Below are 17,903 nucleotides of genomic sequence, written 5' to 3'. Positions count from 1 at the left end.
GTGTTACTTTGTGGCTAGAAGGCACCCGTGAACCACAGTAATGCAATTTGCTTGCCTGGACAATGGTTTGTGTGCTCGTAAATCTCTGCTTTTTGTACAGTTGAAATTTTATATTTATATTCAAAGTTTAATCGTTATGTGTATACTGTTTAATTGTAAGCAACAGCCCTAAGCTGTTTACAAAGAGCATAAAATATACCTTAAAATAATCAGTAAAAATCAAAGGGTGGGATTCAACTGAAGCCTGTTAGCGGAAACACTGCTTCCACCTCTTCTCCCCCAGCACACTCTCTGTGGCCCCAAATTTGACTTTGGGGGGTTGGGAGGACCCCAAAAACAGCATGCAGGGGGTGGGTTGCTCCGTCTTGCGAAGTGAAATGCTTGCCCTGACGGAATCACCTTAGCATAATACTGAATTCTTCCCCAAGTTAAAACTTTTTAAAAAAATATTAGCCTGCTATACAGAGGTAAGATTCACATGTACCTCCCTTCCCACTTTTACCTTTGGTTGGACGCATCACGAGTATGCAGGCCCCGTTGCCCCTTGGGCCTCTGCTGCTCTTCCTTTTCAGGGCTTGGGAAGACAGCAAGGGGCCAAATGTGTTTGAAGGTAACAACAGGGATTCTTGTCTTTACATCCTTCTTGGGTTTTTGCCTTTAATCTGCCTTGTCATCCCCTCCAACAGGAGAGACATTCCTTCCGTACTACACAGGTCGGGCCATTGATGGAATAGTAATCCAGAAGAGTATGGAGCAGTTCTCCACAGCGGTGGTCATCATGGCCCTTCTGGCCATAGGAAGGTAGCCTTACTTGAGCAGTTGGACCAAACTGGAATAATTGACCCACAGGCGGGCTGGAAAATCTTGTCATGTTGCATAATGTGACGTGGTGGAGTTATCTTCCATATAGTTGGGGCCTGGGTACAGGAATCCATTCCCTGCTTCTTCTTTTAACTTGCAGAGAGGATCCTATTCAATTTAATCCCAGAATTCCTTTCTTAGCTGTGGAGCAGGGGTGGCCATTGTGGTGCCCTGCAGATGTTGTTGGGCTGCAGCATCCACCAACCCCAGTGGCAATTGCCAGTGGCCAGGGATGATGGAGGAAGTGACCCAATGGCATGTTGAGAGCATCACATTGACTACCATTGGTGTAGAGACTGAGGCACCCTGGGAAGATGTTCACATAAGCCAACAGCTCAGGAGGCAGTGATTTGCGTACTTTTAAAAATAAGGGTCCATTTTAACTCCTCTCACACACTCTGGATAGGAATCACATGTTGCATGCATGTCTCTCAATGACTTTTTTTGCTGCCCATGGCAGCCATTTTGTGATCACACCCACAAAACTTTTAACAGTATACGAGTACTGGCACTTCATTTTTTAAAAACTAAAATAACTCTACTGCACTGACCAGACTGGCTGGGGCTGAAGTCCAACAACATCTGTAAGGACACAGCTGACCTTCTGCTTCACAACTTGAAAACATCTTCCACCCTCCCAAGCAGTGAAAGCTTTCATAAAGAAACATCCACCACCTCTTGACCAAAATTTCATAGGGATTCCAGAAGGCTGAGGAAGCGGCTTCTAGGCCAGATCTAGACTGCTGGCTCACTCCAGATATTGAGCAAGTGCAGTGAAATGTGAAACTCTTGGGGTGGTTGTCAGAGCCTCTGAAGCACTTGGTGCTCCTGTGTCCCATGACAAGGGTGGCCATTGTGCTGCTCTCCAGATGTCGCTGGACCACGGCTGCCATCAGTCCCAGGTCAGGGCTGATGGGAGTTGGAGCCAGCAACATCTGGAGGGCACCACATTGGCTGGGCCTGTCCCCAGGTTCTGCCTTGGCTTCTTCCTCTTGCATGGTAGGACTGGGCTGAGGTGTCGGTGTGTCGGTGTCTGTCTGTCCTATAACGTCTCTTATCTGCAATCAGTTCATTTGCCGCAGGTATCCGGGGCGGAGTCTTCACCCTTGTGTTCGCTAGGCTGAACATTCGGCTACGCAACAGCCTGTTCCGGTCGCTGGTCTCACAGGAAATGAGTTTCTTTGATGAAAACCTTACTGGTGGGTTTCTTTTATCTGTGCTGTGAGATCTTTTCATGTCAGGAAATGGAGACACATAGAATTACACAACAGGGAATAGCTCCAGTATAACTATTGGGGTGGGGGAGGCTTTAAACTGGGGGTCTGAAGGATGACCTCCCCCTGTATCAGCTGTGATGGAGATGGATTGAGGATTAAATCTGTAAATTTAAATTTAAACCTCCTGTCCCATGTATGTGGGAGAAATATGAGAGTAAACAGGCTATGAAAACCACATGCACTTTTGCAGCTTATTGGAAGCTAGGAATTAGGCAATTACACATTTTATCCCTGTTTATTTGTGGTCTGCTGACCTCTCCTTTCCTTGTCCTCATTGCTGAGAATGAAAACACATATTTTAGTAAAAGCAAAAAGGTTTACTTACATTTCAGTGCAGGGAGGAAATACATCACAGTAGTATGCAGGTAAAAACACTTCTTAGTCACAAAATACAAAATTAATTTTCTAAATGGAGTCTGGGTTCTGAGCAAAGCCAAGGCATGTACGTCTGCTCATATTGCTGGCTAGAGAGAGTGAGAGCGCACTCAGGCAAAAAAGACGTACAAAATATCTCCTTTGTTAGAAATTCCCACAAAAACATTAAGGAAGTGATCTCATGCAGTCTTTTCTATATTGATTCAAGAACTCTATGGCTGTCAGCCCCTCATGTGCCTGTCTGGTAATCATGCATTTGTGGTTTTTTTACTGGTAATCCCATATGTTTATGGGCATTATGCTCAGATGATCAAGCCTCCACTCCACATGGCCTCACAGAAGAGATTTTGACTGTGATAGCTGTGACTTGAGGGGAAGTGAGGCCTTTGTTTTGGAGTGACCAGAAACAAACACCTTAATAATAATAATAATAATAAATTTTATATCTATCCTGCCCTCCCCAGCCGAAGCTGGGTTCAGGGCGGCTAACAACACTCACTCTGAACCTCTTTTAAGGCAGCAGCCCAATCCAGCACGGCCAATGGTTTGGAATTATGGGAAATGTAGTTCAGCAACACCTGGAGGGCAACAGGCTCCACACCTTTCTCCTTTTACTTCAGCAGGCACTGGTTGAATTTAATATGCTTTGGCATCTTTTAAAAATAATGTTTTTCTCTTTTGTACTACAATTGTTTCTAAGTATTCTCCCCTCCCCTCCACACTGGAAAAACAAATTATAAGTGTTTTATATAATCCACAAGGAAACAGCAATATTGATTGCTTATCAGTGCCACTTAATTGTGTCCAGGACAGACATTTAGTACTTGCAGCAACTCATTATTCCCATTTTACAGCCATCATTTAATTTGTACGCCCCCTTTCCATAGTTCAAACCATGCTCTGACTTACAACATGAAGGAAATGACATATTTACAAACATCAAAAGTACCGGTAGTCATAATAAATAAATTAAACATCAAAAAACACACAACCAAGCTGAACAATTTTCACAGGAATCATCATAATAAGATCTAAAAGAAAGATACAAAAATTAGTATTAGCAACAGCAACAAGACCTTCTAAACAATACTCCCAGCCCAAGAGTCTGTTTGGTGGCTCTGAGAATAGCAGCTACTTCCTGTCGATGTGAGTTCCACAGATCTATACAATAGCAGTGCAAACTTTTGTTTCATTCTCATCCTTGCAGAAAGGTGCTTTTATGGGGTGATCTGTGGCTTAAGGAAGCTTCCCAGGCTGTTGAATAGAATTATAGAGTTGGAGGAGACCCTGAGGGTCATCTAGTCCAGCAATCTGCAGTGCAGGAATCCTGCCCACAGCAGTCCCTAGGTGGGCTCAAACCACCAACCTTCTGGCTAAGACACTGACTCATTGCATCACTGTTTCTCAGTCAACCCCCTAGAGGAGGAACCTCAGCCTCAGGGCCAAATCCAGGCCTCCAAGCCTCTCTACACCCCTCCCAGACCCTGCTTTGTAATCTGAGTGTTTTTGTCTGGCTGGGATCTAACATTGAACTCTGAAAATGCTTCTTGCTTGCCTGCCATAAAGGTAAACTTTACATTCAGGAAACAAGTTCCTTTTTCAGAGCTCCAGGAACAAGGAAAAAGGAAAAAAGGAGGGTATCTATTTTTATGTACACATGTATTCCTAGCTCTCCTACTCTACTCCTACAGCCTAACAGCGGCACTAAATAGAGCAGCTGGCCTCACTCGAAAAGTTAAGAAGGTGCAAGTGACCATGGGACTGAGGCTGATAGGAATGTGCTCAAAGACCCATGGCCCAAGTGCTCAAGAATTTGAAATGCGTATTACAGTCATACCTTGGGTTGAATGTGCTTCAGGTTGAGCGCTTTCGGGTTGCTCTCCGCGGCAACACGGAAGTAACGAAGCGCGTTACTTCCGGGTTTCACCACTCGCGCATGCACAGACGCTCAAAATGACGTCACACACAGAAGCGGCAAAATGCGACCCGCAGACGTGCCGTCACGTCTTACATTCCATTCAGGATGTGAACGGGGCTCCGGAACAGGTCCCGTTCGCATCCCGAGGTACCACTGTATTCTGAATGTTTTTCCAAGAACCATAAGCCCCCTCACTGCCTTGAGAAGCTCATGATCTAAATCAAGGTGGTCCAACACGAGGCCTGGCCCTGAGGCCTTTTCAGAAGTCCTTGGCAACATTTGATGTCCACCCCTGGCCCTTGCACTGCCTTTCCAAAACTAGATAAGGAAGCCCTGGGCTTTGGGAAGGAGGCGTGAGAGCTGTGACAGGTCTTAGAGTTCTCTTTCCTCCTTCCCAAAGCCTAGTTAGCGTTTCCCCAGCTAGGTATGAGAAGTTGGGCCGCCCTGAACTAAGTGATGACGGTGTGAGAGAACAATGAAGAGCAGGAAGGAGTGGGATGTGCATTGCTAATGGCCCTGGCATGTGGAAATGCAGGTACACATGGCTAGGTTCCATTCTGGCTGCGGGTGAGGCCCAAGGGCTTCACGGCAGAGCTGAGCTTCAAGTAGGATTTGATGGATGAAGGAAACATGAGGCCACATGTAGGATTTGGGGAGAAGGCAGGTGGTAGCAAGCCGGGTGAGCAGAGCCACTTAAGGAAGCCTGGAGAGCCCACGATGTATTTTTCCTGCTGCGGACATCATGCTCTGCCATATCCAGGGCTTTTTTTCTGGGGGTACACATACCCCTAAACATTTTGTGAATCTGTACTTTTGTCCCTTTACTATATTTATTTTTCCCGATTTGAACTATGAAATGGTGATTTTCTTGAGTCACAATAAGACTACCCCTAAACATTTTTTAAGGGGAAAAAAAAAACACTGGCCATATCAGTGATCCAGCCAACTGCATCTCACAGCATTATAGCAGTCTGTAGAGGTACTCCACTTGTGGTGGAGCACTTCCTTTGCATGCAAAAGGCTGCAGGTGGAATCCCCAGCAACTCCAGGTTAGGGCTGGAAAGGCTCCCTGTCTGAAACCCTGGAGAGCCACTGCCAGTCTGTGTTGGCAATATAGAGCTAAACGAACTGATGCCCCTGCTTAGTATAAGAGCTTCATACGTTCCTTGAAGCAATCAGAACATTGGCCTCTGGATATAAATGCTCAAGGTGCAAATATGGGTTTGGAATAAACTCTGCTTTGCCATTTTGTCTTGGATCTAGCCACTCCCTCCTGCACACCAGTCTGTGTCAAAAACTACTTTTGGATCTCCTCTTGGTCCCCTCATGACATAGAGGGGAGGTCACTGTTAAAGAAACACACACAACACTTGCATAGATGCAACTAGCTGCACAGTTTTTTTGGATTCTGGCCCAAAGGGTTTTTGAGTTAAGGATGTGTTTCAGCCTCTCTGTGGTCTGCCCTCTGTGTTGAGGGTTCTGGCAGCAAGCTTTTCTCTGACCAGAAGGCACCACAATATCCTTGGCTCCTTGCCTTCCGGAGAAAGAGAGAGAGAGAGAGAGAGCGCACTTGCTGAATTTCTCAGATCTGCAGCAGGAAGCAAATGATGAACTGGGGCTCAGTTAAAAGGCACAGAGGCCCTGTGTGTTACCATATCCATAGCCCCTCTGCAAGTCAAAGAACCATTTAGGGAAGGGTTTATTGTAGTCTTTGGTTGTACTTCTGTGTTGCAGATGCAGAAAAGTGATTAGTACTTTCCAGTGAATCAGGCTATGTTGAGAAACTGCACAATCACACACCTAGAATTATGCACTATGTCCCTTCCTCTTCGGTAGACACTCACCTCTCAACGGCGTAGGTTTCCTTCTTGGGAGTGGAGGTGGCCAGAACCTGACTGGAGCACCTGAGTGCAGATAGTCAGTCACATCCCCATTTAGATGATCCTTTTCTTTAAGTAAAGTAGGGATACCCAGCCATTTCGGGGTCCAAGAGCCACATTCATAACTGTCCCACCTCCTGGGGGCCGCATGCTAGACCCACACTCTCACACGTGTGAGCGCACACCCACCCACCCACACTCTTTTACAGCATACTCACATGTACAGGACACACATGCAGGGTGTGAATGGAACAATTTGCATCCCCGTTGGGGAGCTGGGCTGGGTTGAGAGGTTTAAAACTTTCTGTGTACCTCAGTGTCATACTGATTACAGTGGTACTTCGGGTAACATACGCTTCAGGTTACATACGCTTCAGGTTACAGACTCCGCTAACCCAGAAATATTACCTCAGGTTAAGAACTTTGCTTCAGGATGAGAACAGAAATTGTGCTCTGGCGGTGCGGCAGCAGCAGGAGGCCCCATTAGCTAAAGTGGTGCTTCAGGTTAAGAACAGTTTCAGGTTAAGAACGGACCTCCGGAACGAATTAAGTACTTAACCCGAGGTACCACTGTATTATTTTTCCTTTTTGCTGCTGCCAAAATCAGTGTGAGAGCCAGAAAAATTTCCTTGAGGGGCCAGATCAGTCAGCCTTGGTGCAAACGGTTTGAAGTGGGAGAAGCCATTGGCTGGAACAGGCCGTGGTTTTGGTTTCAGTCCAGCCTATAAGTGGGGTCAAGTTCTGTTTTCTGTTTCTTCTTTTAAAGAAAATGTAATTGATTGGCTGGGGTTTTGTTGTTGTTGTTACAACTATTGTTATTTGCTAATTTTATTCCTGTTTTTCACAATTATTTATTGCATTTTGATTAGACCTTTTTTCAAAGAAAATTGCTTTGCATCCTTGATACCCATAGATCATTTTTCAAATACATATTTCCCAGGATTGCACATTAGGACCTTAAACTGTAGCACTTTGTTTTTTAATAATAAGAATAATTAATAGAGAATGTGCATATTTCAACAAATAGGCAGGGTTCTCTCTGTGAGCAGAGAAAGCCTATTTTGCCCCCTGCCCAGCACCCTCCAGCCCATGGATCTTGCTCTTCACACATTGCTTCTGTTCTCATTCTCTTTCTTTCTCTCTCAGGTGACATTATTTCCCGACTGACGTCGGACACGACGATTGTGAGTGACCTGGTGTCGCAGAACATCAACATCTTCCTGCGCAATATGGTCAAGGCCACAGGGGTGATAGTTTTCATGTTCAGCCTCTCGTGGCAGCTCTCCCTGGTAACCTTCATGGGATTCCCCATAATCATGCTCATGTCAGATCTTTACGGGAAGTACTACAAGGTTAGTGTTACCTGTAGCTTTTAAGCCTGACCCCAGAGCTCATTCTCAGAGCTTGTCTGTCTGTTTGCCTGTGGGTGCTCTGTTTTGGGGACACAGGCACATAGGAAGCTGCCCTTCTACCAAGTCAGACCATAGCTCCATCTGCCTCAGTACACTGACCGGCAGTGGCTCTCCAGGATTTCAGACAGGGAACATTCCCAGCCCCACCTAGAGATGCTAGTGATTGAACCTGAGAGCTCTGGCATGCAAAACAGATACTTTAACCACTGAGCTAATATCCTTTCCCACAGCAAATTTGGTGTGTCCTTAGCAATCTCCTGGCAAAGACTCTTTTGAACAGTTTCTGAGAACTGTCCTATTTTCACACACCATCTCTTGAGTGCCTCTCTCTCATATACTTTTTGTTCCATTTTTAACCACAAAAACTAATCATCAAAAGAAAAGAAAGCATTAAAAAATAAAATGCATGAGCATTTTATGGCTGATAGGCTGATAGTGCGTGGATTTCTGATTTTGTTCTCCAATATTGCACGTACAATTTCGGTCCTATATTCCAAGCCCATGCACCTTGTTTTCTTGGCTGCTCTAATACCATCCTAAAAAGGAGCTGCAGAGAAGCAACAGAGATGTACAGGGCTGCTGTTCATAAAATTCTGAAGGAGAAGGTTTTGCAGAGGTCCTGTGGGGATTTTTATTTTATTTCTTGGCCTTGGCAGCGCTGTTGTCCAGCTGCCTGCCTTGTCCTCCCTGTGGAGCGGAATTGCAGTCTCTCTTGCCAAAGCAAGTGGGGAAGAGGCATAGGCAGCTGCAGGTTGTTTTACCTTCTCAGATGACTTGAAAAGAAATTAGAGCTGTCTCTAGAGAGGAAGTCCTAGGGCTGCGTCTTTCGGGGCAGGGGGACTCACTTCCAAATATTATACATACGTTCTCTCTGTGGTAATGTTGCTGCATTTTCATGGCAGGCTCTTTCCCCGAGCCATCTCCTTTGAAACAGAGGGCATAACGGCCAAGTGTGTGTTGTAAGGTAAGGATAACAATATTGGCCAACCCTCCCTAGGGTCCTCCATCCCCAACTATCTGAGCTTCTCCCAGGGTCTGACCATGTCCTCCATACACCTCCACATGAGGCTCAGATCAGTAAGGATTCAAGAGACTGTGTATTATTATTATTATTATTATTATTATTATTATTATTATTATTATATCCCGCCCATCCAGCTGGGTTTCCCCAGCCACTCTGTGAAGTACACTGAACTTTAACAAAACAAACATCATGTGAATCCTAAAGGTTGCTGTTTAAAGATAGATTGTAAGCTCTCTGGAAAGCCACCCAACTTTTGATGCTGCCATCATCACTACTGTTATTTCCTGCAAAAGCACATTACCTATTTGTGGAAAACCTTTTGTATGCTTTCTTTTAAATCCAGGACCATCTGTTTCATGACAAGTTTCCACCCCTCCCCTCCTGCCTTGCCTGCAGGAGCTGGGATTGAGGGGATTGTGTCCTTTCTCTTTTTTTGCCAATTTGTTTTTATTGATATTCCAATTTTTACCAAATCAGCCACAAATTAAAACAAATTTAATAAAAAATTTCTAAAAATTGGTTTCTTGCCACTCCATTTTGATGCATCCAAGGTTTCCTCTTGTTGCTGCTTTATTTTCCTAGTTGTTTCTGGTATAGGGGGATTGTTCTCTTGCGTGTGATTTATTCATTCTTCCTCTCCTCTCGCTGCCATAACTTGTAATACCAGTTGGGACATCTGCGCACCTGGCTAATCTTTTGTCCTTTGCGAGCTGCTGACCTTGCCTGCTTGCCTCTTTGTGAGTCTTTGCTGCCTGAGGTCATCGGCTGCTGGATGGAGTGCTTAAGTCTGCAAATGTGCATTTCCTGTTCTGCTTCGTCCTTCATGCTTCCCCAGCTTGGCTCCCACTGCAGAGACAAGGGGGGCTGTCCCATGGAGCGCCACACAATCTCAGTAAGGCTCTGCTTGAGTCACTGAATGCCTGGCTCTCAGCCAACAGAAGTTTCTTGGCTCTCATGCTGCAAGATTAATGCTACTCAGCACTGAGGGGAACAGGGGAGGGGGGGGTTTGCTACATCCTGGTCTGTGGGGTATGCATAGTTTATTGGCCTTTTGTTGGGGGGGTGTTAGGGGTGGGGGAGAAATTTGCTTGTCTTTGTATCTTAATGAGAAACTACCTAATCTGCACTTCTCAAACCAATACTAGTGCCAGAACACAGCTAGCCTTTGGAATTTGCAGTTTCCCCAATTTGGAGATGCTTTAGTCCAACCAAACAATGCGCACAGAGATGCCTATGCATGGGGAAAGGGTGCATAAAAGTAAAAAGAACCTAGAAAAAATTCATTACCTTTGGGGAAATTGCTTGCAAAAATGTGTATATTAGTCAAAACTGCATACAAAAATGTGTGTGTTATGAGAAATTAGCACTAATCTGTCAATTTTCATGAGATTTTTCCCCAATATCTGCTCCAAAAACAATTGCTGCAGAAATGTGGAGAACCCAATTGAAGCCTAGAAAATATAGAATCAAAAATAGAATTCATCCATCCCTTCTCTGTGTGTGAATACAGATATATCAACATGTATTCATTCTCTCTCTCTCTAGATATACCGTACTTTTTGTTCCATTTTGAACTACAAAACTAATCATAGAAAATAAAACATAACAAAATAAATCTGAACACTTTATAGTGTCTTCATGCTCGTGCATTTTATCATCTGAATTCAAAAAGGCTGGTGGTTTGTGGATTCCTGATTTTGTTCTCTAGTATTGCATGTACAATACCAACCCAAAAAGGAGCTGCAGAGAAGCGACAGAGGTGTACAGTGCTGCTGTTCATAAAATTCTGAAGGAGGAAGCCTTGCAGAGGTCCCATGGGGATTTTTATTTTATTTCTTGGCCTTGATGGATTTACCTGCTGAGCAGATAACAAGAGGGATAGGAAACCTGTGACCCTCCAGATGTTCCTGGACTATACAACCTCTCATCCCTAACCATTGGCTACGCTTGCTGATGGATGCTTAAGTCCAACAAAATCTGGAGTGTACAAGGTTGGGAAAGGTTGTCTTAAGATATGCTCCTCAGGCCCTGCTCTGGGTGCCTCAGCTTTCAGTTTACACAGGCAGCAACAGGGATGGGCAGAGGGGAGAAGTTTTGCTTGGTGGTGGCTTATATAATACAGTTCCCTGATATAGTGGTAGCATTCAGAATCAGCGGGAACACAAAGCCAAACTGTGATGTCTGAATCTATGCTCACATATTTGTGAGGGGCTGCCAAACCAGGATATTAACCTGTATAGTTTGGTGTGTTCTTGTTGTTATGCCTGAATTCACTAGCCATGACTATGGTTGCTGCCAAACCTCAATATGGATTTACTGGTTTTCATTCTGATATTGTATTAGTTGTTTACAGTTTATATGAATGTGGTTGTAAGCAGCCTTGGAGGTTTTTAGTAACCTGATGATGATGATGATGAGGAGGAGGAGGAGGAGGAGGAGGAGTAGTTCATTTGCTGGGACTGGTTGGGGTCTCCCAAATTCTGAAAGTCTGGGAAACCCTTAAGTAGGCTCATTCCATTTCTTGGTTATGGGACAGCCCTCCTCTCTTCCCTCTCTCTCTGTGCCCACTATTTAGAAACTCTCCAAAGAGGTCCAGAATGCTTTGGCAAAAGCCAACAACACCGCTGAAGAAACCATATCAGCCATGAAGACTGTCCGCAGCTTTGCCAATGAGGAAGTGGAGGCGAACGTCTATTCGGACAAACTGCAGCAAGTCTACAAACTCAACAAAAAAGAAGCCATGGCTTACACCTACTATGTGTGGTCCAGTGGGGTAGGTGGAAACTCCTCCCCCCCCTGCTGCTTTGTAGGTTACTGTCTTCACCTTCATTGTCGTCATGTTTACCTGTCCCCTTAATCATGTTCTGTGCAAACAAAAAGAGTCTTATGGCATCTTAAAGACTGACAAATGTATCATGGCACAAACTTTCATCCATGTCAGTAGATGCCTGGTGATGATAATTGTTTCTGTTAAAAATGTGTGTGTGCGTGCATGCATGCATGCATGTGAAGTTGCGTGAGTCCCTGTCAGGGATAAATATATATATATATTGTTTCATATAGAGAGAGTAGGGCTGGGCGATGTTCGATTTTCAACAGTGTGATGTATCACCAGCCAGACATTGCAGATTGGCAATATACCGTAATGTTAAAACAAGCTGCATTGGCCCCAGCCAGCTAGACACAGGTGAAGCTGCCGCAGCTCTCGCCACCAGAGCTCGAGCCCTTGTAGGCTAGGGCCAATGCAGCTGGCCCAGGCCGCTGCTCAGCTGGCGGCGGGAGGGCTCCCCCCACCCCAGTTGAGTCAGCCCCAACTCCTCAGCAGCATCAGGCTTTGTGCAGCTGGGGTGTAGAAGAAGCCTCCCCCACACCAGCTGATCCAATGCTGCTGAGGCGTCAGGGGTGCTCAGTTGGGTGCGGCAGTTTCACAGAGCCCCTACCTCACTGTCAGCTTGGGAAGCTAGCACTGGACTGGGGGCTCTGTTAAATATTTGGCTGAAGGGAATGGCAACCAGGCGCCCTTTGGCTGAGCAGTTTAAAGATGCGGAGGGAGGAACAAGTCGTATCAGCACCTCGATGGTACAGCTTGTTTCTCCCTCTGTGCTATATGAGGGCAGACCACGAAGTCGGTTTCATTCAGCAGTATATTGCAAGTGAAACTGCCATTCTTGCGGGTCCCTCTGCTAGCAGCAACCCCTGGATGAAGTTGCGCTGCTAGCAGAGGGACTCAGGCGGTTGGCGGTTTCATCAGCTGAGTGAAACCAACATTGTGGTCTTCTCCTCATACCAGTCCTGGGCAAAAGACTGTGGTACCTCGGGTTACATACGCTTCAGGTTACATACGCTTCAGGTTACAGACTCCGCTAACCCAGAAATATTGCTTCAGGTTAAGAACTTTGCTTCAGGATGAGAACAGAAATTGTGCTCCAGTGGCGCAGCAGCAGTTGGCCCCATTAGCTGAAGTGGTGCTTCAGGTTAAGTACAGTTTCAGGTTAAGTATGGACCTCCAGAACGAATTAAGTACTTAACCTGAGGTACCACTGTATCGATATATCGCCCAGGCCTAATATAGAGAGAGTGTGATTTACACGCCACCCCAATCCCCTTTCAGCAGTGCCAGAGGCTTGAGGGGTTCCAGGCCCTCACCCAGGTCTGTGTTTCCTTTGGGAATAAGGCACAGCACAGTGTGTGGTATCTTCATGTTATTTGGTTTATTTACACACATACGCAACCTGAAGCTAGATGAAGGGATTGTGGAGCATCCACACATCGTGTCCTGCCCCCCCCCCCTTCTCTGCTTGTCAAATCTCCCCAGAAATCCTAACCACTTTGGTCTGTGCCCACCAACGCACAACTGAGAGAGGGGCCCCTCTCCTCCTTGTCTGGCAGTCTTTGCTCTCTATTTATGGTTTCCTTGATGGGCTATCATGGGCACTGGCAGATGAAGGAGGGAGTGGGGGGTCGCCCACCACAGGCGCCATACCAGGGGTGACATCATGGCCACCCCTGCCCCCTGGGACGCTCGCCACTCACTGTTCACACCTTGGGACGCACGCCACTTGCCGTGCACCCCCAACATGCACCGTGCCCCCTGGGACATGCGCCACCTGCTGCGTATCCCCCAATGCGTGCCATGCCCCCCCCCCCGCAGTGGGCACGCCAGCCACGCCCCCGGATGTACGCCACTCCTGGTGCCGGAGCAGGTAGCTCGGCCACTGGTCATTGGTGTTTGTTTCTTAATGGCTTACACTCATGTAGACCTGCCAGGCTGGTTCATTAGCATAAACTGCATCCAGCCACGTTTGGCACAGTTTAATCAAACCTTGATTAATTCTAACTTTTACTAAACCCAAGAATTATTGGTGCCTTACACCCACAAAACTCTGGCACCCCAACAAATAACAATATATATTTGTTGCATGATTATGACAATTAAGTGTTTAAAAATATTTATATTTATGTTAGCAGATAAGCGTGTGTATGCATAAATGCCCCCCTGCTAACGTAGCATAACATTTCATGCATCTGATAAGGTGGATTCCGGTCCATGAAATTTATTATTTTTATACTACCGTACTTCATTTGTGAATCTCTTCTCATGAGGCATCCCAAAGTGATTTACAATACAGTAAAATCATATTTAGAACAGCTGCATATATAAAAATATGTGTGCGTGTGTATAAAAATTAGAACAATACCATACATAAAGTCAATTCAAGTCCAGTGCAACTGGGAGTTAGGTATCAGTCTTGCTATATTTAAAATGAAGACCAAACTCTGCTCTAGGGAGGAGGGAAATGCTGTTTTGTGATACTGCAAACACCAGGCCACAGGTGCTGTGCACAGCTGGTTCCTGCTACTACAAACTAGCCTGTCCCTGAGTTTGATCCAGGCCTGGATATTTATATACAGCACAATGGATGTCTTCCTTCGATACTGTTGTACTCCCTGCTTGTTTTGTTGCCAAAAGACCACTCATCCAGTCCTTATTCCTGCATTTAGCTGTTCATGAATCTTAATGCTTTACACGCTATCAGTTGTATACCAAACATGTCACTAACTTCTCCTCTTCCTGGTATAGTGCATTTCTGCTCAGACCAATGCCCTCTATCCCCTCACTGCTTCAGTTTGTCCCTTGCCTTCATCTTGTCTACACCAACCCAAACATGGTTGCCATTTAAGGTGAAACCTTGGTTTCTTGAACCCAGGAGATACTCTGTCTCCTGTTTTTGAATCTGGATTCTATGCTCGGTTTCAGCTAACACTCCTCATTGTTCAAGTCAGCATTTTGTACTACGGAGGCCACCTGGTGATCACTGACCAGATGACCAGTGGGAACCTGATATCCTTCATTATTTATGAATTTGTCCTTGGAGACTGCATGGAGGTAAGTTTCACCCATCTGAAAGCATCTATGTCCCAGTCTTAAGAGAGCTAAAGTAACTGATCTATGTGGAGTTTCTTTCTTATCAGGGTCTTCAGCATTCTCCCACGGACTGTGTTTGTTTTCCAGTCTTATGTGGGGTTCCAGCCTAGCTTGAGCTTCGGGTATATAGTTATATCTTCATAAGTGTACTAGCAGATTATCTATTCTACCACTGCTGTCAGAGGCAGTATGTCTCTGAATGCCAGTTGCTGGCAACTGAAAGTGGGGACAGTGCTGTTGAACTTGGGTCCAGCTTTGGGGCTTGCCCTAGGCATCTGGCTGGCTACTGTGAGAAACAGGATGCTGAATTAGATGGGCCATATGTGCAGTCATGCTTTTGATGAAGAAGGATCTAGGGGCAACCAAATTTATTTATTTAATTTAAATTATAATTTAAAATTGATACTCTTGACCCACAACTCTCAGCATCCCTGACCATTGGCCATGGTGGCTGGGACTGATAAGAGCTGGAGTCCAGCAACTACTTAGCTAGCTTCAAACATACACAAAATAATCATTTTTTTAAAGCGCTATTGATTAAACATGATGGCTTAAGTACGTAAGAAGAGCCCTGCTGAAGATCCTTAATAGTCCAGCTTCTCACAGTGGCTTCCACTGTGGAGAGGAGGGTGAGATGAGCCACAGTGCCTCTCCACTGGTCTGCTAAAAGACCATCTCGTAAAACCTCCAAGTTAGATAAAAGGCAAAAGAAGTGAAGAAGGATCCAGCACGAAAGATCCAACGCTCAGGTGCCCTGAGCCACACACATCCTGGGCTACCGTCACCCTCTAACAATGCCCATTAGTGAAGGTGTGTCCAAAACTGAGTGAGGCAACTTGAGTAAATGTCAGCATTGACCATGCCTTCCTGGCTTGACCACTTGGGACAGCCTCCTTTTAATTCTGAATGAACCTTCTCACAGCATGACGACTTATTTGCAAAACATCTTTTCAAAAGCAGGAAATGTTCCTGATTTGTTCCTTCCTTGTTGTAATTTAAGAGGTTCTTAGAATTGTAATGTCCTCCACTTCTTTTATTTTTTTAGTCTATTGGTTCAGTCTACAGTGGGCTGATGCAAGGTGTTGGAGCTGCCGAGAAAGTATTTGAGTTCATAGACCGCAAGCCGACCATGGTGCACGATGGCACTCTGGCCCCCAACCAGCTAGAAGGCAAAGTGGAGTTCAGGAATGTCACCTTTGCTTACCGCACTCGACCTGCAACCCAGGTCTTGCAGGTAAGCTTCTCACACCTGCCTTGTTGCTGAACATTTGGCTTTGGTTGCCATGGATAGCCAGTTTCTAATAGTTACTTTAAAGACTTTGGCAGTGGGAAGGGAAGATAAAATACATATATTATAAACAAAGAACAAAGTGGCACTGCCATGGTCAGGGATGATGGGAGTTGTAGTCCAAAACTACAGCAGGTTAGGGAAAGGATGAAATAACCCCTATTGGTCATGCAGAGACACCCTTTTGCTTTACAGAATGTCTCCTTCACGCTTCATCCTGGGAAAGTGACTGCGCTGGTGGGGCCCTCAGGCAGCGGGAAGAGTTCCTGTGTCAGCATTATGGAAAACTTCTACCCACTTGAAGATGGGCAAGTCCTGCTGGATGGACAGCCTATTAACATGTACGAGCACAAGTACCTGCACTCAGTGGTACGACTCGCTGGTAACCGTATTCTAGCTCTTAAATGGCCTTGGGCAAGGCTGAGCCAATTCTGTTGAAGAGCAGACTTGAGCTTCCTGAAAATATTACTTTACTTTCAAGAAGAGAAAGAGAGTTTCTAGTCCTTATGACTGCGAAAATAGGTTTGAAACCTCAGAAACTGAACAAGCTTTTGGAGGTAGCGCCCTGTGTACCTCTTCCCTACATTTTGCAAAACCGGAAGACATTATGGAAAATAATATAATTTATACAGGTTGCAGAACTGATTAAATTGAATGAACCTGCTCAGAATCTCTCCCTCTTACCTTTCAGATATGAAAGTACTGTGTAGCTATTAAGCCATTGAGCATCGCACTCTGCAGTAGTGTTTGGTGAGGAAGTGCAGTGCAGGGGCTAATGACAGATATTTGCAAAAGGAGGTTGTAAGAGGCTGTATTACTCACACAGGACAATGAAGTCATGTAATTAATGCTTGGAATTCACTCTGCTTAACAACGGATGCCTTCACAAGCAAGGATAGTCATTTAAGATGACTCTTCTTCCTCCCTTCCCTCCCTCCTCCCTTTCTCTATGCAGATATCTCTGGTGAGCCAAGAACCGGTCCTTTTCGCTCGCTCTATTGCAGAAAATATCTCCTATGGCTTGGCCTCTGTCCCTTATGAGTCAGTCATTCATGCTGCCCAAAAGGCCAACGCCCACACGTTTATCACGGAATTACAGGATGGCTACCACACAGGTATTGAAACTCTGCTTATCTGTGTCTTGAAGAAATCACCAGCTGAGCCCAGATTCATACTTACTTGCCAGTGGTGGTGATCTTGTGGGATGGAGGAGGAGATGGGGGCTCCTCCGCTTCTTGTGTGCAGAGCTCCTAGACACCCTAAAACAAGTGTGTGCTCCTGTATTTTCCCCCTCTCAAACTGTGTCATACACACATATGCATATTTTGGTCTTATATTTAACCACTTGTTTAAAAATACTCACTTTGATTTAATCAAAAGCATGATTAAATAGCATATTAATATAAAGAAACAATACAGTACAGAGGAAACAAGACATTCACATGAAAACTGAAATTACACACAAAAAACAAATGAAAAAGTTTCAGGTTATATTTAAGCAGATTATATTTAAGCAAAGATATGCTGGAGAATCCTAGTGGTTACTGACAGAGGGAATCGGTACTAATACAAGGCCTTCCCACTACCACAGTCATAAGAGTAGTGGGTAAGGGTTTGGTGTGGGGTTTTTTAATCCATCCCCTCACAGCACATTAATATGTCCTGGTAAGGGCAGAGGTGGGGAAGCTCCAGCCCAGTCTTGGCCCACCAGGGGTTCATGTTGACCTGTGAGGCCATTGTGACAGGCGGGAGGACGAGGTTAAATCCTGCACTGGCTGTGCACCCTTGGTTTCAGCAGGAAACAGGCACACGGCCACAACAGTAGTATTTAGCGCACACTCATCAACTGATTAGTGGGGGTTAAACCCCACTCAAATAGGCAGAATTCCATGCAGACCCTTTCCTGAATGACTTGCCCTCACCATGATGTCAGATGCAAGGT

At 45.4% G+C, this 17,903-nt stretch overlaps 1 protein-coding gene across 8 annotated transcripts in view; it reads left to right on the top strand.

Annotated features, from left to right (window-relative positions):
• The window catches only part of ABCB9 (ATP binding cassette subfamily B member 9), a 32,155-nt gene that overhangs the window by 11,325 nt on the left and 2,927 nt on the right, over positions 1-17,903 (top strand). For all 8 annotated transcript variants that reach the window (XM_081841607.1, XM_081841605.1, XM_081841606.1 and 5 more), the window contains 8 exons: positions 687-801; positions 1,930-2,060; positions 7,458-7,663; positions 11,323-11,520; positions 14,506-14,634; positions 15,719-15,907; positions 16,157-16,330; positions 16,917-17,076. In XM_081841607.1, the coding sequence (XP_081697733.1) occupies positions 687-801; positions 1,930-2,060; positions 7,458-7,663; positions 11,323-11,520; positions 14,506-14,634; positions 15,719-15,907; positions 16,157-16,330; positions 16,917-17,076 (1,302 nt within the window). The remainder of the gene's footprint in view (positions 1-686; positions 802-1,929; positions 2,061-7,457; positions 7,664-11,322; positions 11,521-14,505; positions 14,635-15,718; positions 15,908-16,156; positions 16,331-16,916; positions 17,077-17,903) is intronic.

Source organism: Podarcis erhardii, assembly GCF_964252035.2.
Source record: "Podarcis erhardii genome assembly, chromosome: 15".
Lineage (NCBI taxonomy): Eukaryota > Metazoa > Chordata > Lepidosauria > Squamata > Lacertidae > Podarcis > Podarcis erhardii.
The sequence above is the reverse complement of the archived record's forward strand: the minus strand, read 5'-3'. Positions and strand labels throughout refer to the sequence as shown.